Source organism: Apus apus, chromosome 15, assembly GCF_020740795.1.
Source record: "Apus apus isolate bApuApu2 chromosome 15, bApuApu2.pri.cur, whole genome shotgun sequence".
NCBI classification, from domain to species: domain Eukaryota; kingdom Metazoa; phylum Chordata; class Aves; order Apodiformes; family Apodidae; genus Apus; species Apus apus.
Window position 1 is genome coordinate 15,269,346 of NC_067296.1, and position 23,500 is coordinate 15,292,845.

At 47.4% G+C, this 23,500-nt stretch overlaps 1 protein-coding gene across 1 annotated transcript in view; it reads right to left on the minus strand.

Annotated features, from left to right (window-relative positions):
- Nucleotides 1–271: 271 nt before the first annotated feature.
- The window catches only part of CTNNBL1 (catenin beta like 1), a 47,711-nt gene continuing 24,482 nt past the window's right edge, over nucleotides 272–23,500 (minus strand). Inside the window, exons 11-16 of the mRNA XM_051633039.1 lie at nucleotides 21,253–21,434; nucleotides 13,255–13,352; nucleotides 12,095–12,175; nucleotides 5,844–5,981; nucleotides 5,165–5,237; nucleotides 272–538 (exon numbers count right to left, since the gene is read on the minus strand). Coding sequence (XP_051488999.1) covers nucleotides 450–538; nucleotides 5,165–5,237; nucleotides 5,844–5,981; nucleotides 12,095–12,175; nucleotides 13,255–13,352; nucleotides 21,253–21,434 — 661 coding nt within the window. The 3' untranslated portion in view covers nucleotides 272–449. The remainder of the gene's footprint in view (nucleotides 539–5,164; nucleotides 5,238–5,843; nucleotides 5,982–12,094; nucleotides 12,176–13,254; nucleotides 13,353–21,252; nucleotides 21,435–23,500) is intronic.

Consider the following 23,500-nt stretch of genomic DNA (forward strand, 5'->3'; position numbering starts at 1 on the left):
ACAGCTGATATGGACACATACCAAGGCCTCAGTGTCCCCAGGTCACAGCAGCACAGTGGGTTGTACATTTTCATTAACGTATCAGGCTGGAATAACTTGCATACAACCTCTTGAGCTACCTGGGCCCCCTCTCTACCGTCCCTCTGATGGTTGCAGTTTGATTTTGGGGAAAAAAAAACATGTAAAAAAGGAAAAATCCTGAGCTGCCCCAGCACAGGGTGTGTGGCTGCAATCCCACCCACAACAGACTACTGAAATAACAAACGAGGAATTAAAAAAAAGCCAACTATCTTTAATATCTCCAAAATCTCATTTAGAAGCAGTTTCATAGAAACATCACTTTCATCACACAATCAGGGCTGGAGGAGGGTGGCAGCAGCAGCAGGAGGAGAAGGGAGAACCAGATGCCTTGACCTCATGGGCAGACATGGAATTTGGCCCCCGAGTCCTCAGAAACTCTCCAGCAGATCCAGGATCCTCTTCTGCTCACTCTCCCGGAACTCCTGGTTCTTCCCATCCCCGATGTTCTCTGCATACTCTGCAGGGGGGAAAGCAGATGGACAACAGGCTCTGAGTGAGATCCTAACATACCATGGGCAACTTCTGCAGACACCACAGCAGAACCTGAGCCTATATCCCTGCAAGCAACTGAATGGGAACTTATGCAAGGCGCACTGACGGTTTTCCTCCCCATTCCCAGGCTTAAAGCTTTCCATAACAAACACCTACTGACCCCTCACTAGAAGCTTTTGTAGTTACTAGAGATTGCTGATGTCCAAGACTCCCAAAATGAGGACTTTTGTCAAGTGGAGACCAATGCACCAGTCTACAAGTGCCTTTAACCCATGTGGAAGAAAACGCATCAGTTTACATGTAGCTACAAAACAAGCTCCTTGTCTTCAGGCAGAGGTTGCCAGACCCTGGTCAAGGTCTTGCCCATCCATGCACACAGACACTGTGGAACCAAAAATCTCTGCAGCTCTCCTTCCTGACACTCACTGAAAGCCAGCAGCTCTCATCCCTGCACCAGCTCCCTCCTTCCTGCCACCAGAACCTGCATATTCAAAGATGGTTTAAAAAGAAAAAATGAAAAGGAGGTTTTGAGCTGTGAAAGCAAGGAGCTGAACAAATCTCAGTGAATCAGGAGCAGACTGCCTGGTTAGACAGTGCTTCCCAGCCTCCGCCTTCTCACATTCTTTCCCTTCTTCCTAAACAAACAGAACAGCTTGTATTCAGCATCTGAATGGTAAGTTGCTGTAGAGAGTTTGCTTTAATATTTATACGTTCTGCACTGCTACATGCTTCTGAGCTCCATCAAAGCCTTTATTATAAGAGCACTGAAAAGAGTGAGGACAGGGAGAAGTTAGCTGATGTGGGAGTCTTCCCTCCTGTGTGCACTGTCTCTCTCTGTGTACAAGGAGTTCTTTGCCAGGGCCTCTGGGAGAAATCTTTTCAATATTTATAAACTGCTTCAGTACCTGTAACAAGAGCTGGTGGGGACACTGAGGTTTGCTGCAAGTGAACCTGACCTCCTGTCCCAGAGAAGGGGCTGGCACAGCAAACTCTTCCCTCAGGCAGAGGAGAAATTCCCCAGAGCTGCCACCCATTCCTGGCTGGGGACAATCCCCACGGGCATGTGGCTCATCTCTCCTGGCCCCCGGGGGCAGCACCAGAGCTTTGTGCTGGAGGAGCAGCTCTGTGCCCAGCCAGCCCTTCCTGTGCTTCCCCAGAGCAGGTCTCAGCAGAGCTGCCCCAGCCCCAGGGGACTCCCTGCCTGTCCAGCCGGGTCACCCGCCTCCCAGGCTTGCTTTGGAACATGCAGCTCACCAGGGGAACAGCCCAGTGCCACCAATGACACTGCCCTTCCACGGTCCCAGTGGCAGCACTCAGACAAAAGCAAGGCACAGATTCCTCCTCTAACCTTGTCCAAAAGCTTGGCTTTTTTCCTACTAAATATTTAGGCTTCCAAAGACTAAAATCCCAGTGACTCCCAAGGCAGACTGTTTCACTGGGTTACCAAGAGTTGCTAATGTTAATTTGAGGAGACCAGATAAAACCTTCAGAACCAGGCTTAAAAAATACCCCTTCTCCCACTGAGGTTTTCTCTATTTACTTTTTCATTTAAAATTCCACCACTTCAGTGAGACAGCAAAAAAAAAAAATCACAAGCTCCCTCTGCCAAACAGTTAAACAGAGCTTGCACACGGCTGTAGCTACACAAAGGGAAAGGACCTAAGATTGGTTTCTGCTTCATTAGACAAAATACAATGGTTACAGAAGACTAAAAATCAATAGGGAAATATTGAAGCTTGTAATGGATATTGGAAGCCATAAAGCCTACACATACTGAGGGGGCCATAGGAGAAATTTAGCACAGTCCTCATAACACACCTACCTTTTCTGTGATTACCTGTGCTAACAGATTTGGTTTATAACATTCAGGAAGTAATCCACCTTCCTGGCTACCTGGGGTGCCCACTACCTTTCCCCAAACCAGGAGTTTATCCAGGTACCACACGGTGCTGCCAGGGAGGGAGCTCAGCTCCTTGGCTCCCAGGGGTTCCTCCAGCAGCAGGTCCATGAGCTGCTCCATAGGCTGCTCTCTGCCGTGGTGAGGAGCATGTGCCCTCCCAATCCAGGGCTGAGTACTGCTCTCTAGAGAGGTCTGTGCATCCCTCCATTGCTAAGGAGAGGGATGGAGAATAGGAACTGCCCCAGAACACAGACACCACTTGCTGTCCTGAAGACCTGTCTCCACCCCAGAACACCCCCCCAAGCCAAGGCGCACTCTGTTCAGCCCCTTTCTTCGACAGTTAAACCAACTGTCCCATTGCAAGTAATCTTTGATCTTCAAGAAAAAGGAACTGAGGGAGGATTGGCCAGCCTGCAGAAATAAACTTGATCAGCCCTCAGTTATTCCCTGCCCACTCCTCCCCCTTAGAAGCCCTACCATAAGAAAACAGTCTTGCTTCCTTACTCGCATCATAAGTAATTCTGAGCAACCCCAAGGGATCCATCAACTGTCAGGTTGCCAGAGAAACATGGAGAGTATGTAGGCCATAAAAATCAAACTAAAAACCAAGCACCTAATTAGTATGCAAAAATAGAAAATAAAAACCGAACAAGAGCAAAACACTGAACAAAAAGTAAAAATAAACCAGTCCTTATCTGTCCTGAGCAAGTTGGAAAGTGGCCTGGAAAGGTTGCAGCCAAGGCTTAAGGCTTCCAACATCTCCCTCATTTGGGATAGAGGGCTGTATGGTTCAGACACCAATTAAGTGTCAGAGACCCCTCACTGCCCCCCAGCCCTCCCAGGAGGCAAATTCTGAGGTCCACCACAAACTGCTCTAACAGACAAGCTGTGTTGAAGGAACCAGCCCTTCTGGAGAGGCAGGTCCTTGTCTGTGAGTCACTTCTGTGCAAAGCTGGTGTATCTACACTGATGACACATTTGGACATGGGTCTGTAACTGCCAAAACACTTACATGTCACCAGCCCAGCCTGCAGACAAGCTCCGTGCTACTCCTACCTGGCAGGAATCTCCTGGGCCCTGTTCCAGTGTCTCACAAGGGCCCACCAACAAATTTCAAGCCACTGACAACTGTGGTGGCACAAATCTCTAAAACCAACAGGTGTGGGGAGAGCCAAGACAGAGCCCCAAATACTGTACCCATCACCTGTATTATCAACACACCATTTGTGGCCTCTTCAAGCAGAGAACACATTTCTGCTGAGCTCTGAACCTGCAGCACAACCTGCAGGTCACAAGACGTGACACTGGAAAAGTTCCACACTGCAAGTTACTGGCTGTGAAAGAATCAGATGACATTTAATGCAGCTGCCCTGCTGCTCAGCTGAGTTTGTAAATCAGCAAACCAAAGACATGAACATAGGGTGTGCAAACACCAGGCAGGAAAATCCCTCAGGCACCTGCAGCTCAGGTCAAGTGTGGAAATCTGAACAAGGGTGTGAGCCATGGCTTCAGCTGGAAATGGACTGTTCAGAGGCAGGAACTGTCAAGTATCACAACTAATAGCAGAAAAGACATCCTCTCCTCTCCCCCCTGTTCATCAGCAGGCATTAACTTGCACTTGCTGGCAAAGGACAAGGGCCAGAGAGATTGCCTATAGCTGCAGGTAATCTCACACTGTCAGAAAATGATTCTTAATTTCATCCCACCAGCCATCCTCTGATCCCCTACCTCCCTGCATATGGGAAGGGAGAATCATGACAGGAAAAAAATCCGCCTCTACCTGCCAGTGTTTCAAAGGGGGTTGAAGAGAAGGCCAGGAGAACATCACTGCTATTCCCAAAGAAAGCAGACACCCAAACAGCCCAGCCCACAGCCCAGCACCTCTGGAGATGCTGCTAACCTTCCTTTCTCTCCAGGAGAGAGAGAATGAGAGAGACTCCTCACACCGACTGAAAGCCACACAGCCCCCCAGGGGCAGACAAGTCCCACACAAGCCCCTGCTCAGCACAGAGGCACCTCCTGCAGGCAGCAAATCAGCAGCTCAGCCCCGGAGGGGCTGTGGGGAGAGTCCCAGTCCTGCCCTCTGCCTCCCCAGTGCGACTGACGGACACTCAGGGTACAGGCGAGCCAGAGCTCAAACAAGTACTGCTCTAATTCAACATAAGCATTAAAAATAACAAGCAGTACTTTAAAACTGGGATTGCAAATCACAACAGCTACATTTTAAAGCTACTGAGGATACTTTAATGCTATAATCCATATTAATCTGACACTAAGAACAAGACAAATACACCACAGATACTAATATGGTGCAGATGGTAAAGTGCAGGGCCATGTTAATGAAAGATGAGACTCCACTATTCTTCCTCCAGCATGCACACACACTTCCCTTAAATATTTACTCTAGTGCCAATGTCAGCAGTAAGTCCCAGCCAGTCTGCAGCTGATGGCAGCATGACACAACATGCTGGTCCTTGACAGCAGAAAACAGCCATCCTCCAAATCCCAGGGGAAAGTGTGCCTCCCAGCAGGGAGACTCCAACCCTGCCCAGACCTCACAACACTACCTGAATGCTGCCTGGAGATGCTCATCAAGTCCAGAAGAATGATGTGTGAAGGCTCAGCCTACAAAGTGACAACCAGGCTGTCCCTGGTCAGGATGGGACATGTGCCCAGAATACCCCAACTCACCCTTTAGGATGTGTCGAACAATTTTAATGGAGCTGCCTCTCATGTTCAGAATCTGATGGACTCTCTGACGAATCTGATGGGGGATAGGAACAAGAATAAAGGAATCTTCAGTACAACACAAAGCCATGCCCAGCCCCACTTTTTCCCACTTTGAGGGAAGAGCAGAAACACTGAGCACCACAAAACCCAACTCAGCTCTGCAAGTCCACAGCCCCAGTGCACCTGCCCTGAAACAGGAAGGCACAGGGCACAGGAACCACAGAACATATTCACAAACCCCAGTGCACTCACACCAGCAGAGATGCAGCATTTTGCACAGAATGAGACAAGTCACCTGATGCAGCCTGTGCTTTTGTGAGACCTCCTGAGAGAACGTTCCCTTCCACCACTCCCTCAGCGGTGGTATCAACAGGGCCTTGCATCTCAAACTGTGACCTCGCTCAGGGCAGAATGTACAAATTCAGCTATAATGATCAGTTTCTGTACCTACTAACACCCTCCTGGCTGCTGGAACTTGATGGAGCTGCAGGGACACAAGTGCAACAAGCAGGAAGCTTTCTCCCATAAAGGGAATTAAAGAGAAGATTACGCAAGGAGGCAGCTCCTGCAAGGATTTAGTGTCTTTTTTATATCATGAATGGAAACACAGACGATCTGCCAACCTTGCATACAGCTTTACCTGGGGAACACTGGCATTGCAGATCTCTGCCATGATGTAACAGATGAGCTGTAGAACAAAGAGACCAGCATCCAGGCGGCGCAGATAGAACTCATCTTCCATGTCATCGTCTATGATCTCTCCCCGACGCACCATGTCCTGCAAAGCAGCACGAAGAAGGGCTGTGATGCCTGTCTCCAAACTACTTCCCATTACAAGTGGCAAAATGTGGTGATATTAGCAGTTTTTTTAAATAAATGCTTTGTTCCTCAAAACATTAACATCCATACGTTTCTCGCCAGAGAAGCACTTTAAATAATTCATTGACATTCACAAAACGTTTCATTCAGCTGTGAACAGGCTTTGTCTTTACTGTTTGTGAACTGTGTTCACCTGAAAATTAAAATTTTAATTTCAACATACAAATCATATTTCTAAATCAAGTGACTAGGGACTATGAATATGGAACAAACCAGTGTGTCTATTATTCATAATGCCTTTGTCAAAATGGAACCAAAAACCTGCTCTTTTACTGGCCATCTGAGGGTGCTGTTCAGCAGTGCAGAACAGGACTCCAGCAGGCTCAAAGACCTTCCAGGCTTCCAACTTCATCAGTGGCTGATGAAGGAGAAAACAGGTCCCACAACTCAGCAGAAGCACAGCCCCACCACGCCCAGCCTTCTTTCCTCTTCCAGCTTCGATGGGGCCAAACCCCACCCCAGAAAGCCACCAGCTTCCAGCTGGCTCTTCCTCCTCACCTACAGTGTTTCACCAGCAAGACCTGCCCAAACAGAGGCCGAAGGCAGGACACAAAAGGCCATCCCATTTGTCTTGTTCAGATGGAGCATATTCTTCAAAGCCCTGGCAAAGCCAGCCTGGGAGCAGGCCCAGAGCAGCTTCCCCCCCAAGAAGGTGGCCACGTCCACCGCCTCAGCCTCCCATTCATTCTCACGGTGACCGACGAGCTGAAGTAACTGATGTCACAGGTGACCTTTTGCATTCGGGGGTTTGTTTTTTGGTTTTGTTCTTAAATAAAGGAAGCAGCCTGTCAGGCCCTGCTAGCTCGCTGCAGCTCATGATTTATCAGGCAGCAGGCTGGCAGGTGGGCCTGCTCAGAGGAGCAATATTTCCTCATTAGAGCCATCAGCAGCGAGCACCGTGCCCGGAGCGCGGCAAGAACCACCTCCTCAGGGCACCCAGGCTCCTGGCACAGACACACACAAGGTCACTGGCACCAAAGCTCAGTTAGGCTATCAAATTTTCCTGTTTTGTCACACCAAGGCTTCACATCTCATTATAGGGAGAGTCTTTCAGGCACAAGAAGGAAAATTAACCCCTCACTGGAGGGGGCACGATGGGCGCTCACTGCACAGAAATGTGATAAGGTGGTTTCAAGGCACAGCTGCTCACCAGAGCCTCCTGAGAGGACAGCACTGGTCTTGAAACACTTCTCTCCTCCCAGAAATCTTGCTTGCCAGTGGAAGAACACGTTACATTCCAAACCAATGCCCAGTTACCAGTGCCATGAAGCCGAGCGCTGTGCCCTCTGCAGGACCCTGCAGCACCAGAGCCCAACCCAGGACTCCGGTGCTTACACAACTGCTGTTTGCTCCAAGTTCTCAAAATCATGAGCATGTCATGACTGGGCAAAACCCACATGCAAGCTCTTGCCAAGAAAAACAGAAAGCCAATTTTGTGCAGAGTGACTTCCCTCACTTGACATCCAGGCCACATTTCAGGAATCTGGTCAAATCTGGTCTCTAAAGCTGAGCAGTGGAGCCCAGCTAGAGAGAGAGCAGGAGCCTTCACCTGAAACATCAAACCCCCATTCCAGAGAGACAATTCCTGAGCTGCTCCTCTCCCTCCTCACTGCACACAGACTTATTGGCTGCTCTTCTCAACAGTGCTAAATTCCTGAACAGAAAAATAAGGACAGGCCAGGATTTTGAATCTCCAGAGCAGGAAACAAAGGCCGTGTCTGCTCTGTATTCTGATCCAAGCGCGACCATCACAGGAGCGAGCCCAGGTAACTGCGGGCTTGATTACACAGAGGAGGCAGCAGTTACAACAGCCCCTCTCAACAGAAAGGCAAGATTATTTCGTGCCAGTAAATGAAACAGATGTGAATTAGAAGACAAGTACAGTTTTAAGATGCTTTTTCACAGCCTTTTTTATTTTTTTTAAACCACAGCCACCCTTTAAATGCTAATGTGCCTCCCAGCACAGCACCACACAGCCAGCCACCTTTCCACTTTGTCTCTCTTTCAAAGCTGTCAAGTCACTAACCTCCAAATGAGCACTCAGGTGCCATTTCTAATCTGCCAACAATATGTACTGAGATGCCCCTTGCTGATGGGAGAAGACAGCAGTAAGATGGGCTTCTCTGAAGCTAAAATGAGCTTCTCTCACAATAATGAGGCAGGACTGACAGGCCTCAGAGTGTCAAGCAGAGACTGGAAACTGAAGAGCACAATGGATCTGCTGTATGGAAGATCACATCTGCTCCACATGGTCACTGGAGCGGGGCCCCAAAGACCCTGTGCATCCTCCTACTGCCCCCCCTTGCCCTTCCCCCCAGCACACCGTGAGGCTGGGCAGAGCAGACAGGCTGGGCACTGATCACCAACAAGGAACAAGGCAGGATCCTGGTGTCACTCCCCCACCAGTGGGATGGTGAGGCCAGCCCAGGGCACCAGAAAGAAGGCTCTGAATGGCCATGCAGGAAAACAGCTGTCATGGTCTCCTACACCAAGCACAGATCCTCTACCCTTACTGTGTCCCTTTCTGTCTGTATCACTGGGGAGGGGCAAGGGATGCAAGCCACACTCAGGACGTGCTTTCAGTCCAGCTAATAGCTAAATTAAAGTCATCACCAAGCTTTTGGTTCAAAAGGACATGAAGGATACAAGGACCATCAGCTGCAAGAGCAGAGGAGCAAGCAGAAACCTCAGGAACTCCGACCATCACAACGACTGGCCAGGACCATCTGCTTTCAGGATTTCTCCAACACACAGAGGCTGCAGGTGATGTAGTCTCTTCAGCAACCTGACCCTGCTCTCCTTGGAACACAGAATGGTGAGGAGTGAGCCCTCAGGCACAGACTCAGTTTCAGCCAGGAGAGCAGGGAGGCAGCCAGGTCACACCAAGGGGACCCAGAAGCTCTCAGAACCACACAAGAAACCACCAGAGTCCTCTGCTGTGAGAAGGACTTTGTTAATTTCTGCCTTACAAGCAGAAACATGCTTGAATTCCTGTAAATTGAGGCACCAACCTGCAAGAGCTGAGAAGCTCACTGCCATTGCTACAAGGCAGAGGTTGCTTCCAAGCCAAGAGAAATGGAGCAGCAGCTCCTCAATAGCAAGACACAGGCACCACGTTAGGGCAGCTGTGACATCTAGAGACCCACCAATCTCAGCAAGAAAGTTCCAAGGTCAACTCAGCTTACTGCCTGCAGAGCTGGTAGCACCAGCAGCACGAACCAGCCCCCCCCAGCAGGGCAGGTCCCCCCCAGCAGGGTGTCCATGGCTGGCAGCAGCACAGCCACATCCTGCTCTCGGTGCAGCTCCGGCACCTCAGCCCTTGAACCCAGCAGAGAGGAGGGGCTGGTACAAATCCCCATCACAGGCACCTGAGTGTGGACACTGCTCTCCTGCCTGGAGCTCCACCTCTGCCTTTCAAGGATGGAATGACTTAACTGTAGCACAATTAGCATGTAATTTGTAAGTCATTATAGCACAAAGTGTCTGGTGAGAATATTTTATCGAATAAACCTGCTGAGCATAATTTTCTGTGGAACTATAAAAATATTAAACCATCTCCTGTCTCTTCCTGCCATCTTTAGAGATCACTAAGGCTATTGCTGGTGCCTGTCATTGTACCTCACTTTAGAGGGTGTTCTTAGGGCTGTGCACCATTTCCTACAGAAAGAATTCAAGTATTGAGTGGAACAAGGTCTTTTCTAGGTTTCATTAACTAAAAACTCTGAGCAAAGTGCTAAGACAGGCACCAGGTGTTGGAGAAAAATGCTCATATGGACTTTGCTCCAGGGTTTCAAATGGCAATTAGGGTATTCATGAAGTTATCATCTCTGATCACTTCTGAATAGATTTCACAGAAGTAAACAAGTGAGTAACACCAAGAGGGGCCTCAGGGGAACTCATCCCATTTCACTGTCCAGACTAAGGGTACAGTTTCATTATCACTGTTCCACCTCAGAAACAGCTGGCTTCAGAAATTTCTCCCCTTCCTTTGACCCTCAGCTATTCCTACACCCCCACTGCCACAGGCTGAAGGGCTGGGCTATAAACCAGATCACTAAAATAAGCCAAGCTAAAAGAAAAATTAAAAAGGAAGAGAACTGCAAGAGCAGGAGCTTCTTATGCCAGCTGCACTGCTAAAGATAAAACACCAGCTATGATACACTCAGTCATTCCTTGCATAATCAGGTTTTCACCTCTTGTAATGCAAGACTTCTGCAGGACACTCTGTCCATCTGACCTGGATCTCATTCTCATCAGCACAGACTGAACCTGTAAAATCACATCAGGTATCTTGTTTTTTGGAGCAGGGGGAACGGTGAGGATCTGTTCACCAGATTTGTGGGATACTATGTGCTCTACTGCAAGAGGAAGGTCAAAAGCCCCCAGGTGAAAGCACAGTTTCTAAAGGACCAAGTGTTCACTCCGTCCACTTCAGTGACTCATGTGCCACAGCCAGAAACATTAAAGTGCTCGGTAAATCCTGTCACAGCCAGAGAATGCCATGATTTGATGGACAGAAAGATGGCTTTTGCCTACTTCTGCATGGGGAAAACCCTGAGCCACTTCAGTGGAGACTCTCAGGAGACTGAGCCCACTGACTATTTGAGGATGCTTCAAAACAAAGCAAACAATCGTTCCAAGGGTGTTCCAAGCTAGGAATGAACCTCAACATGGTATTTCATACATGTTGTGCCCAATATATTGCACATGAGATGTTTCTGCCAAATCCTATTACGAGCTCTATTAGGGGTGAAGAGCTGAGGTTCACTTATTCCTGCCTTTCCCACCTACAGAGCCCTGCAGTGAGGAAACAGCACAGTGGCCTCTGGACACAGGAGGAGAACCTGAGGTTCTTGGGTTTCTCTTTCCTTGTGCCTCAGTAAACACAAAGGGGTTAATATTATTAATAAAGGAACTTCTACACAAACTTCATACTCAAATTCCCTTCACCTCTGCTTCGTGTTGGCTGCTTGCTACAGGTGTTAACACCTGCAGACTGTTTGGGATCTCTGGGTGAAGGGCACACACCCGCTCTGTGCCGCGTCACAGGGCTCAGCACAGCAGCTGCTGAGACTCGGCAAGACCCGAGCCTGAAAAGCCCATTCAGTGCTTCGAATTCTAACCCCCCCAGACCAACACCAAAACGCATGGAATAAATAATTTCCTCGCTGTGTTCCGAGGATGAACGGAGCGCGGAAGCACACAGGGAAGGTGCAGGCTGCTCCTCTGCGGAGCCCGCAGGCTGAACCGCCTGGTCTCACCCCTCCCGGTGCCTGCGGGGGCAGCAGCAGCGCCCTGGGCTGCGGAGCAGGGAGGGCACGGCAGCTGTTGCCGGGCACGCCGGGCTGGCCGCGGTGATTAGTGCCCGTCCGTGCTAATTAACCACACCCCTCCTCAGTGCTGATCCAGATCATCCTGCGGAAAGCCGGCCAAGCTCACTAACAGCTCTGCAAGCTGCTTCCTGACTCCCAACAGCTCGTTCTCTTTCAAAAAGTCTGTTCCAGCTCTAGGAAGACCGTGTGGTACCAAAGCTCATGTCATTCAAAACGATTCACTGCTGGCGTGCAGAGAGCACAGCAGCCCTTGGCTGCAGCCCCACCTAACTCATCAGAATAGACGCTTTCTCGCCGCTCAGAGCTCCGCCGAGCAGGGCAGGAGGCCTCATGCATGATCGTGTAATTGTCTCTCTGCATTTCGCTCTCTCTCCATCTGCCAAACCAAGCAACATTGCAGCCAAGTAAAAGGGAAGGCAAATGGAAGCACAGACTCAGGCCCTCCCAAGAAAATTCACTCTAAGGAAAGGCCACAAGCACCACCTGTAAAGCTCTCAGCCCATTTATCTGAAGTTAACTAGAAGCTGGAGAGAGGGACAACAAGATCTAGGAGGTAACAGCACAGGTATGAGGGCACAGTTCAGGAGAGTGACCTGGCTGAGCCACAGTTTCTGTGCAGATGACATGCCTGTGCAGAGGGACTGAAGACATGAGCTGGCAAAACTTAAACAATACATACATGCTTCTCTCCATCAATCTTCTTATCAGCTGCCTGCATGGCATCCAGGTACTTAAAATACAGTTCCATCAGCCTATCAACCTGCAAGGGCAGAAGAGAGAGAGATCTAAGCAAGAAAAAGAACAATGCAATCATCTTTACTCCTTCATGCTATGTTGTTTTCCTCCCAGCTGCAGTCTGCACAAAGTAGCAGGCAATTCTGTCACTCGCAGGAAGGAACACATCACAGAAGGACAGTACAAGTGTGCTCAGATGAGCACGCTGGGGCTGCAGGCACTGGAGTGTAATCCCACATCTCAACATGGTCCCATCAGCTCCAGCTAACAGGCAGCAAAAAGACACATGTCCCTGGCTCACCTTCCTGAGCTGTGTTTTTCCAGCTTCCCTGGACCTCAGACCTCTCTGCCTATGCTGTATGTGGCCAAGCTTAAGTTGAATGTATCAGGCATGTCACAGCTCTCCTGCTCTCCTCTGAACTGTATTAGGCAACTGAAAGCCCACCTAGCATGGGAAGTTTTCTGCAGTGGGTAGAACAGGTTATGAAAAACACCTTTAAGATCACTAATGAGGAAAACTAAGCAAACAGTATTTCCCCAGTGGCAGAATTTACAAACCCCTTGGCAATTACTGGTTTGCAAAAGCTGTTTCTGTTTTGTAGCTGTTTGATCTATCCACCACCATGTAAATATTTTTGAAAGAATTTCCCAGAGTAAACACTACTGATGTGACACAATCTAGGAGAGGAACAGGGGATGGTAGATGTGTGTTATAGCAATTCCTAAACCCTGCAAGAGGCCTTTACTAGAAAAACTGTCACCTTTCCACACTGCTCTGGTCTCACAGAGCCAGCACCACACAACACTGCACCACCTGTGTTGCTTCATCATGCCTCAGCAGAGTGACAGGATTGAGGACCAGTACTACCATGGGCAAGAGCACCAGAAAACAGGAATATGTGATGTGGGACACCAAGTGCTACAGGAATCCCCCTTCTCCAGTTTGTGGGTAATGAGAGCAGGATGGCCAGGAGAGTGCAAGTCTCCACAAGCAGGTGCAGAAACAGCTTTTCAGGAACTCAGCAGCTGTGCAGGCACCCTGCCCTTATCAAGCACCCTCCCAGTCTGGGAGCCTGGAGCTGCAGGCACACATTCAGCACCCACCTTCTCACTGTCATTCTCTGTGAATTTATTCAGTAACCGTGTCCTCTGCTGCCCTCTCAGGTTTCGCAGGAGGGAGGCCAGGATGGAACAGACATGTTCTGGAAATACAAAATGAAAATTGCATGCTGAGATCAGGAACAGGAGCTTATTTTCTCTGTAACATGCCACTAAATCTACTACCAGCACTACCATGTGTAGCTGCTGGTAAGAGGAGCCCTGGTTCCCTCCCAGCACTGCCGAGCAGAGGCAGCACAGTGAGGAGCAGCAGGTGCTGGCAGGGAGCACTGACACCTCCTCACCCGTCACAGCCCATCCAGAGAGGTCTCCCCCAGCTCTGCTCCTGCTACACGGATCCTGCTTTTTTTTTCCTCAGTGACCTGGGAAAAGCACCTCATGTAAAGCCCAAGTTCCACTCCTGTGTCCCTCCCCAGCTGGCACACCTGCTTTACTTGAAGCCAAGCAATGAGCCAAGGCTGCAAGTATCCAAAAGACAACACAGGTGTCAATACCCAGCACAGCTTCCCTCTGGAAGGCAGCTGACCAAGACCCCAAAGCCCAGCACAGGCCTCTGAGGAGCAGCATCAAGCTTTTGGGAGCAGCTCAACAGGGACAGTGGTGTCCCTTGGTGGGGAACCACCACGGGAGGCACAGCATTCCTGCTTCCAGGCCTTGCAGCCCTTCCCAGGGGAAGCAGCTCTTGCCCAGCACTGGGCTCTGTGGCTCAGAGCAGGGCCTCCAGCTCTTGGCTCCTTCAGGGACAGGAGCAACATGACCTTATCCAAAGGCACTTTTTCACATAGTGTGCATTACACTTCTTCAACCATTAATATTTGGCTGTACTAGACTTCAGCAAAGTACAAAAGCAAGTGCTTCCCTGTGCCCTTGTTTCTTCAGAAGGATTGACTGGTTTTATGTGCAGTTTATATACAATGTACATATAAATTCATACTGGGTTTGAAACATTTCAAGTCTAGATCTCACATGATAACCTTCTTGCTCTCTCACTTTCCCATGAACATTTTCAAGGGTGAAGAAACAGACTCACTCCAGGAGCTGCTGCCAAGTGAGGGAAGGAGCCCGGGGAAGGAGCCCACCTTCCTCCTCTAGTGAAAGGGAAGCAGAGCAGCCACACAGCACACTCCTGCACCACTGGTACCACAGAAGATGCAGAGATACAAATAATTTGCACAGTGTATGCCAACACCAGGAATGATGTTGGCAGCATCAAACAGAATATGGTTTAATGTGGGGAAATAAAACCAAGCACAAAGGTGCAAAGCAAATGAGAGAGGCAGGAGTCTCTCCTCCTTGCCAAATCTTCTGGTATCGCTTCCTGTCTAAGCAGAGACCTTATGTTTCAGGTATCTCCATATATTCAAAACTGTAACTCTTCCAAGATGTCCTCACTTTAATTTTGCTGATTAAGACTGATGAACAATAACGGCCATAAACATTCCCTCACCCACAGCACTGGGGAGAGGAGAACAGCTGTCAAGCCTTGTTATTTTCAGAGAGGAAAATGCAAGGTGCAGAGGAGAGGGATCATCACTTTATTGCCACCAAACCATTTCAACATGCATTTCCTCAGCAATGCCTGGCCTGGAGCCACGAGAAGCCACGATCAATGGCACCAGCCCACAAAGAACAAGCGATGCCGACATGTTTGCTGGAGCTGCTGCCCCAGGCAGCCCTGCTGCCACGAGGGGCCAAGGCTGGCAGGCTGCTCCTCCGAGCTGAGTTTGCCCCTCCTGCTGTCCCTCCGAGCTGAGTTTGCCCCTCTGCAGCACAGATTATCTGCACGCTGCAGGAGGGCAACAAACAGAAGCGGCTGCACACGCGCACGCACACACCCCATTTCATTAGCTACTTATAAATGTAGCTTGCTTAGAAACAGATTTCTGCCTGAGGTGGTGTCAATTTTTCATGTAGCAAAGAGATTGGGAGAGCTGCTGGCAGGAGGAGCAGGGGAGATAACAGGTTTATCGGGTGGCCGGCACCACGCGGCTGCTCTGTCATTCCACCAGGATAACGGGGCTGAAGGATGGCTCCGGGTGTGCCAGGGCACGCTCCTGCTGCACAGGAACAGTTATTCCACAAAAACCAAACCAAATTAAGTGTCTACATTAAAAATAATATAAAAGCCTCCTAAGACCTTGCGAGATCCTGTTTTCATAAGGTGGAAAAAAAGAAAGGAGAGACAAAAACGAAGACTTTTTTTTTAATACATCCCAACAGATGCTCTGCTGTTCCAGGAAGAAGCCAGCATTCTGTACTTCACACTTTTTTCCCCAAACCTTCTTTTTTTGGAAATGTTTAGGAGTGTTGACACAGTATTTTAGTAGCAATATTCACACCAATGATGTATCTTCATTGCCTTTTTTTTAATACTCCTTTACTAGGAGATGTATTTAGCCATAATTTTTGCTTTGGTGCTCATCCACAGATACTTACCCATTTTATCAATAAAATCTTAAAAGCTATTCAGAAGCTTAAAGAAGCTGACACAGGTTTTTTAAGAATTAGATTATTCTTTCAACATATCACTCTACAAACTCCACGAAATAGCTAGTTGCCTGGTCAAAATCCCCAAAAAACATTGTACAAAAATATTTCTGGACCACCTAGACCTTCTTCTTGATCAGCTTCCTGAAAAAACACACTGCTGTGTTTCATGCCCCCCCCCCCAAATCACAATCATGCTGTAATCCATCAAGAACAACTGTTTTTTTCATATAAACATCCCCAAACCTCACAAATTCATGGGTATGGGAAGACAAAAGTGTCTCTCATTAGCAGATAACCCCATTTTCTGCCCATCAGCTGGTTCACCACCACCCTCTGTGCCGCCAATGCCACACAGCGCCCCGTGCCAGCCCCATTCCTGCTCCAGGCAGGACACATCCCATGTGTCCACTCAGCTGCACCTAGTCCTGCTCCTCAGAGCAGGATCACCTCAGATTCCCAAGAGCCCTTCCCTCTCCAGACAGGCACCAAGACTTCAGCATGCAAGCAGTGTTTAAAACACCCTAATTAGATCGATCTTGACTTCAGCCGTGGCGTGTTGGAATACAGATTAATCTATTCCATGGCTGGCACTGGCAGCTGCAGCAGCAGGAGGTCCTGTCAAATCAAGCTGTAACATTACACTCCTCTCCCTTTATTATTCCCCTCCCCTTTTTTTTTTACATTTCATTATAAGGGACATCTGCCTAGCAGGGGGGGAGCTCCCACATACTCCCCTGCAATACTGACAGTGGAGGTGAGCATCCTGGTCTGGTTCTGGGTGTGGGGGGACAAGAGCCATTAGGTGGCGAGCAGAGTATTGTGCTGAACCCAGCAGATACATTTCAGAGCCTTCTGTCTTCTAAGAACTCTCAAGATAAACTGTAGTTTCTAATTAGGAGCAGGAAAGTAACAGGGGAAAAAAAAGAAAAGCCATCTCTTTCACTAACTTCTGCCCTTCCTGCACAAGACACTCAGCAGCTTCTGGGCTGGGAAACCTGGACAGAGCCCTTGCAGACACTATGGACCAGCAGCTCCCAACCCTGGGAGGGAGGATGTTCCCAGTGAGTGCCAGGGCCACACTGCCAAAACCTCCTGGGGCCAGGCATGTGTCCCCCTGCTGAGTGATCTGGTTCCCCAGCATCACTGGTGGGACTGGGACGTGCTGTTCCAGTGCTGCAGCGTAGAACAAGCTCACTGGTGTTCCCATGCAGCAATACTTCAAAGAGCAGCCCACTCAAGTACCTCAAAATATTTTGCCAAGAAAAATCTTATCTTAAAATAGTGACAACACTAAGAAATACCGATTTTACTGATTGGCAAAGTGGGGTCTGGAAAGGTCAAAAATGGCCCACACATGATGTCCCTGTTGAGCTGGAATCCAAGCACTGTGCTGAATGGAAAACTAAATCCTACCAATTGAGGAAGCTTATTTTTGTGATGTTCTCGTAACAGAGAATGGTAACTTTAATTGAGATAAATTCAACACTGTACTGGCATCGTGGCTCATTCAAGTAACAGATTCCTGTCGTATTCTGGAGGGATGATGGCAAAATAACAAATTGGCATAATAAAGTTCTATTTAAACAGACTGATGCCTTCCCATGGAATTCACTGCAGAAGACCACCACATGAAAAATATTTTCTGCTGGCTGGCAGAGAACGTTCAGTTACTAAAGATACTTTTGATCAGGCAATCTTTCTGTTGCTGCCTTTTCACTTTTCCATGCCCAGGGAACTTAGTTCTGCAGCAGGAATTCATGCCAAGGGCTTTGCTGCCTTTTGGTGTACAGCACAAAGGAGTAGCAGCAGATTTACTAAGAAATGGGTTTTGCTGTTGTCATTTTTTTAACCATCTCCAAAAGAGGCCTCCTTACTGTCAGAGGCCAAACAGGCAAAAAAAAACAGTGGCGGGAATTCTCATTTGGAAACTGGCTGAACTAATTCTCAAGTTATCAAATTAAGTATTCCTAAGTAAAACTGACATGTAAGTCAAGAGACAGCATTTAAATGAAGATGAATTGGACAAACATCCTTTTATAGTTCATTAGACTCTCCAAGTGAGCAAAACTAGACTGCAAACTATCTGTCCTGAGGAAGAGCAGAAGGATATACAGCTTATCAAGCAAGCTATGATTGCATCACTACCGACTCTAACTCTGAAGGAATTAATGTTTCCTCCATTTCTGGCTCACTGAGACTATTCAAGAATTTAAAGCTACACCCCACACTTCCATTCAACAGCTGCTGTGGGAAGTCTGGGACCAAGAGACCTTCTTGCACCCTCACAGACAGTGAAGATGAGCTGACCCTCAGCTGTGCAGTGGAAGGGATTTTGGAACACAGACACTCATACAGCATCCCCTGCATTTCAAAATTCACAAAGCAGAAGCATTCTTTCAAATCTTACCCTGTATCTATGCCAAGATCCCACCAAGAAGCATCTGGATTACACTTCTAGAGGGTTCACAATCCTTGATCAGGAAGATTGCAGGAAGCAGTCAATCACAAAAGCAAACACTGAGCATCTATTGGAATTAAATGCATTTTGCTGTAATACTTCCCATTATTTCTCCACTTCCTGCAACCTGCTTCTTCCACCTTCCCACCCGCTCCACCAGTGCCAAGCAGAACCTTGGGGAACCCCACCAATACTGTGAAACAAACCCCTCTCCAATATATATCTCCAAAAAAATTTCTGTTCAGAGTTTTCTTCACTGCCTCAGAAAAACAAATTGCTTCAAATGAGATTTTTCTCCCAAACCTAATTCCCTCAGAAGCATATAATGATCTGCACAAAGTCAAGCAAAATCCAAGAGCAGATAACATGTCGACAGTTAAACACTACCAAGCAAATCTTCAGGCTCAGATCATCCATAAAGATGGTTAAGACATTTTCCCTTTCTTTTTTCCTAATTACATAGTGTATATAAAGCATAAATATGCACAGTTTGGATTTAAAATTGTTCACTGGCTCCCTGGAGTAAAATAATTTCTAAACACTGACAGTGTTTAAAATGCAGCTAACCAGCACTGGCACCTTCATGCTAGCTTTTAATAAAAGAGAGAAATACATTACAGAAAAGTTATTTTTATCAAATTTAATTTGGATTATAAATTTCTGTAATAAGTAAAAGCTCACCAATCACATGAGATTTTTCACTGGGGTATTTATTATTTTGTTGCATTCAGAACATTGCCTTCAAGACAATGTAATAAACATTATTTTATGGACTATCTCCTGTGTAAAAAGCAACACGACTACAAAATAAAAACAGGAGTATTTTCTGACCACCATCAGACACGATTTTGTGCCTAAAGATGGAACATCAGATGGCTGATGAGAAGAGTCTCTGCTGCTGCCTGCAGCCCTGTCCCCACAGCTGCAGACAAAGGGGCGCCCAGGACAGCTGGAAGGGACAAACCTTCTGGCAGGGCTGCTGGGCACCTCACCCCATGCTGAAGCACTGTAACAGGGTCATCTTCTAGGCAGCCATAATTAGGCTCCAGGGTTAACAGCCCATTATAGAGTTCATACCTTGCAGCTGACCAGGACTGTCCCCCAAGCTGTTTCCAGCGATACAGGGAACATGTTGCCAGTGCAGCTCCCAGAGCTGCTCTTTGAGAAATACTGGGGCTGTGCTACAAAGCCAGGCCAGTTAATCCTTCAAAGGAGTGTGTTCCTCCATTTGACACACACATGATCACCCTCCTTGCTGAAGAGGATCATTCTCATTCTTAATTATTTTTTCCAAACAGTTTGAACACAGGCAGAAGTTTGTACGAGGAAGGATGACAAGCCTGAATACCAGCATTCTTTCTGATAAATAAACAAAGGGATGCACGGCGTGTTCCCAGATCAGCACAGAGGGCATCGATCCTCCCTCCTGCCAGCCCTGCACTGCTCCCTTCAAACCCAGCAGGCACTGAGGGGCCTGGGCCCTGCTCTGGCTCAACCAACCATCCACCTGCAGCGTCCCTGAGCACAAAGCAATTGCTGCAGTGCCGGAGCAACATTTGGCCAAGTAAAAACATATACTGTGCTGCTGATACACATGTCATGACAATGGCTGTGACAGGCTCCAGGGGAACCCTGTTAAACATCTCAATTAACTCCCATCGTTAGAAATTCAGTAACTCACCTGCCCAGCAATGCAAAACAAAGAAAATTGGACTTACTACCACATCATTTTAGGGAGAGTTTATTATGAGAAAACTGATTTCTGGACTCATCTTAATGTCCTCCATTTATTCTGAATATTGATGAGATGGAGGTAGGATATGAAGCCTGTTTGCACGGATCACTCCAGTTTGAGGGCAGATTTGCCTTTTTTTCCTATCACAGAAAAAGTTAGGAACTGACCCCTTCAGGGCTTCCCAGACTATCACCCTCATCCTCACAGTAGCCAAGACTGCACACAGATGTCATCTGCAGTCTCAACACAAAGCAGGTAAGAGAGATTAACTTACTTTCCCAAACTGAAAAATTAAGTCAATTTTTCATTTCATTCAACATAAGCCACAGCCCCAGATCCCTCTATACTCAGAAGCTTCTAGCTTGAGCTTTCTCAGTAAAAATTAAACAACCTTATTTTCACACTGCAAATGCAGATTTCAAAACATCCTCTAAATCCATCATCTAAGCACAACTGCACCTCTGCAATTTTCAACCCCAGAATACAGGACAGCATTTCTTCCTCACCACTATCTCCCCAAGACAAGCAGCACAAGACAAGACAGATAAGGCACAAAGCTGGCAGCCAGGGCTGGCTTCTGTTTTACCCTGGTTTGCTGCAAGAGTTAAGGATGGATACCAGGCAAGCCTGAGACCCACTCACACCTCTTCAAGCTTTGGACAATATTCACCCTTTCTAGGCCTAAGATGAGTAATGAACTAGTACAAAACCTCAAGCATCACTGGCAGTATTTAAAGTTTCTTCCAAGTCACAGTCAATTATTAACTAAATGGAAAAAGTAATGTTTCCAGAAGCAGGAGGGAATGACCCTAGATTGAGTTCAGCATAAGGTCCTCAGTAATACTTCACAGCACATTTCTGTTGAAGCAGAGTTTTCCAGGGGAGGAAAAAAAGAGCAACTTCAAAAGCATGCAGCTTATTTCTGCAATGCCTGATGTTCATCAAGTCACACTTCAGTGCTCAGAGCCATGAAAACACTGCTTTTGAGGTGACATTTGTAGTTGCCTCATTACTCTTTTCAAAAGAGTTTTGCATCAAAGAGTCAGAGCTTCAAACAACAGACCCTACAGGAGTAAAATAACTTATTAACAGCACATGAAATGGAATCGCCAGGAAGTGCTGATACCAAAACAAGCAGGGCAAGTGTGTCACCCAGAGCCAGGCAGGCAGCCTGGGCTCCAGGCTGAGGAGGAGCTGAGCTTGTGAGGTGCCATCCCCTCCTCCTTGCAGGTACTTTTCAGACACTTGCCTTCCATTCACCTCTTCCCTGGCACTAAGAAAGGTCAGGAAGCATGCCTACCTTCATGTTCTTTTTCAGTCGTTCCAACCTTCTTTATCTTTTTGGGCGATTTCATGAAGAGTGGGAAGATGGTCCTCAGACCAAGAATGTCAACAAACTTGTGGCAGTTGTCTGTGCCCTCAGGTCCAATCATGGCATGGTCCAGGACCTTCAGGGCGCTGCTGCGGGAGATCTTCTTCTCTCTGTGGAAAGAAAGCTGCAACTGAAACTTTTCAGGGAGATGAGGAGCTTTGCACCACACTGGGTTCAAGAGACAGCATGAAAAGGAAAACGAATGAGGAGGAAAGTGGCAAGAGTCTGAGCAAGAGCTCTAAGCAAGATTTTCTTCAAGATGCCAAAGCATTACCTCAACAAATACTATTTTCAAAACTAAAGTTGAGAAAATTCTCTTGGTATTTATTTTTAAATGTCTTTTATTTATTTTTATATCCTATTTTTAATTCATGGTATAGATTTTACTGTTACTGTTTTCTCATTTTTTATTTCTCAGCTATTAAAGATTTCTTCCCAACCACACAAAACAGCAAGGGAGACTGGGCTAGGGGCAAAAGACAAATACTGTCACACCAAGAAGATCAGGATTTAGATCTAGCAATAATTCAGTTTAATAAAGGAGCAGGTTTGGTAAGCATAGCTCGGTGGTCAGCTGTAATGAAGAAAATCCCAACTCCAGAAGCCACGGTTGGAAGGCTGCAGAGAGATTTGGGGCCGTTCTGTCGCACTGCGAGCTCAGAATGCTGATGCTGGTCACTCACACAGACAGCACACAGATGGCCTGAAAATTATGGCCTCCAAAAGCTCTGTACCTCTCAGAGCAGAAACAGAGGAATTTGTAATTCATCCAGGGGAGAATTTAAAGTATCTTGTGAAACATGAACTGAAACAGCCATCGCAAATGCAGCCCATAAAACCAACAGAGCAGGTAAACGTCAGCAGGAGCTAATGAGAGCTGAAGAACAAGAGCCCTCAGTGTCCCCAAAGGCCAGCCCAGAAGGACATTCCCTCAGGGCAGGATGGTCACAAACCCCACCATCTTCCACCCCAAGTACATGACAATCTCCTCTGTTTTTCTCTAAGATAATTTGTTCTCTGACAAACATGCACAGATAAAAATAAATCCCTCCAGGAACAAGCCGCACTCTTCCCCTGGAGAGAACAATTCTCCTTGGACAGACACTGGCTGCTCTGCACTCTTGCAAGATAGGTGCTCAGGAATTACTGTGGACCTGGAATAAGGATCTATGAGGATCAAGCCACCAACAGGATCTGGTGCAGCAGCGAGTTCTGCCCCATGAGCCAGGCAGGCAGCTCCGCACACCCCCCCCCCCCCCTCCACAGGGAGCTAAAAATAAAGTACTTCTTAGGCCAGACAATAAGAAATGTTTCAGGGGAAGTAATTGCATATTGATCAGCATTTAGGAAGGTTGCACAGAGCTGATCTCTGGAATATTCATTGGGTTTAAGTTCAGGCTTTTAGAGATCAATACCTGCTTGACTGGACTGTCTTGAGTTGATTTTATTTGAAATATTTATTCTGCTGGAGGGCAGGCAGTTTGTCTTAGTCTCATCTGTGCTTATTGAGGTACCTTTTAGCCAAACACTAATTCAAAGACAAGCATATGTGAGTATCACCAAGTGGGAGTGACCTCAGTCTGCAGAGGGAACTCTGAATTACAACTTTGATAACCGTTTTTTTCCTCTTTTTTATACCTCTACACTGGGGAGAATTCTTTGGTACCTTTATTATTCCAAAAAGAATAGGTGCTATCCTTATTTGGATTTTCCATATAACACAATCTCTCACTTTCCAAATTACTAGCACAAGCAAAGAACTAGATTTCCTGGAAAAGTGTAGCACAAAATGGTTCCATTTAATTAACCAGAAGATTTACTAAAGCGACAGCCTAAGTTTCCATGGGGTCATTAGGAACAGCAGGACAAGAAAACATACAAGGATTTTAATAATCATAAAAAAGATACCCTGAAATAGCTTAGTCAAGCTTTGGGCAGCCGTGCAGAGTTGCTCATTTTTGCCTTGTTTTTGCTGAACAGAGCAAATGCTTTTCTGAGGGTCAAGAAAAGCCACTGAACTGTTATGGAGCAGAGGGTCGTGCTGCCCATGAGCTGCCTCTGCTGCATTTGTCTCTGTGCATAAGCACACACCTCCCTTAATAACCAGGGAAGCCACATGTCATTTTTCCTATGCAAGAGAGAATCTTCCTGACACATCCCCTGGGAACAAGTGGCT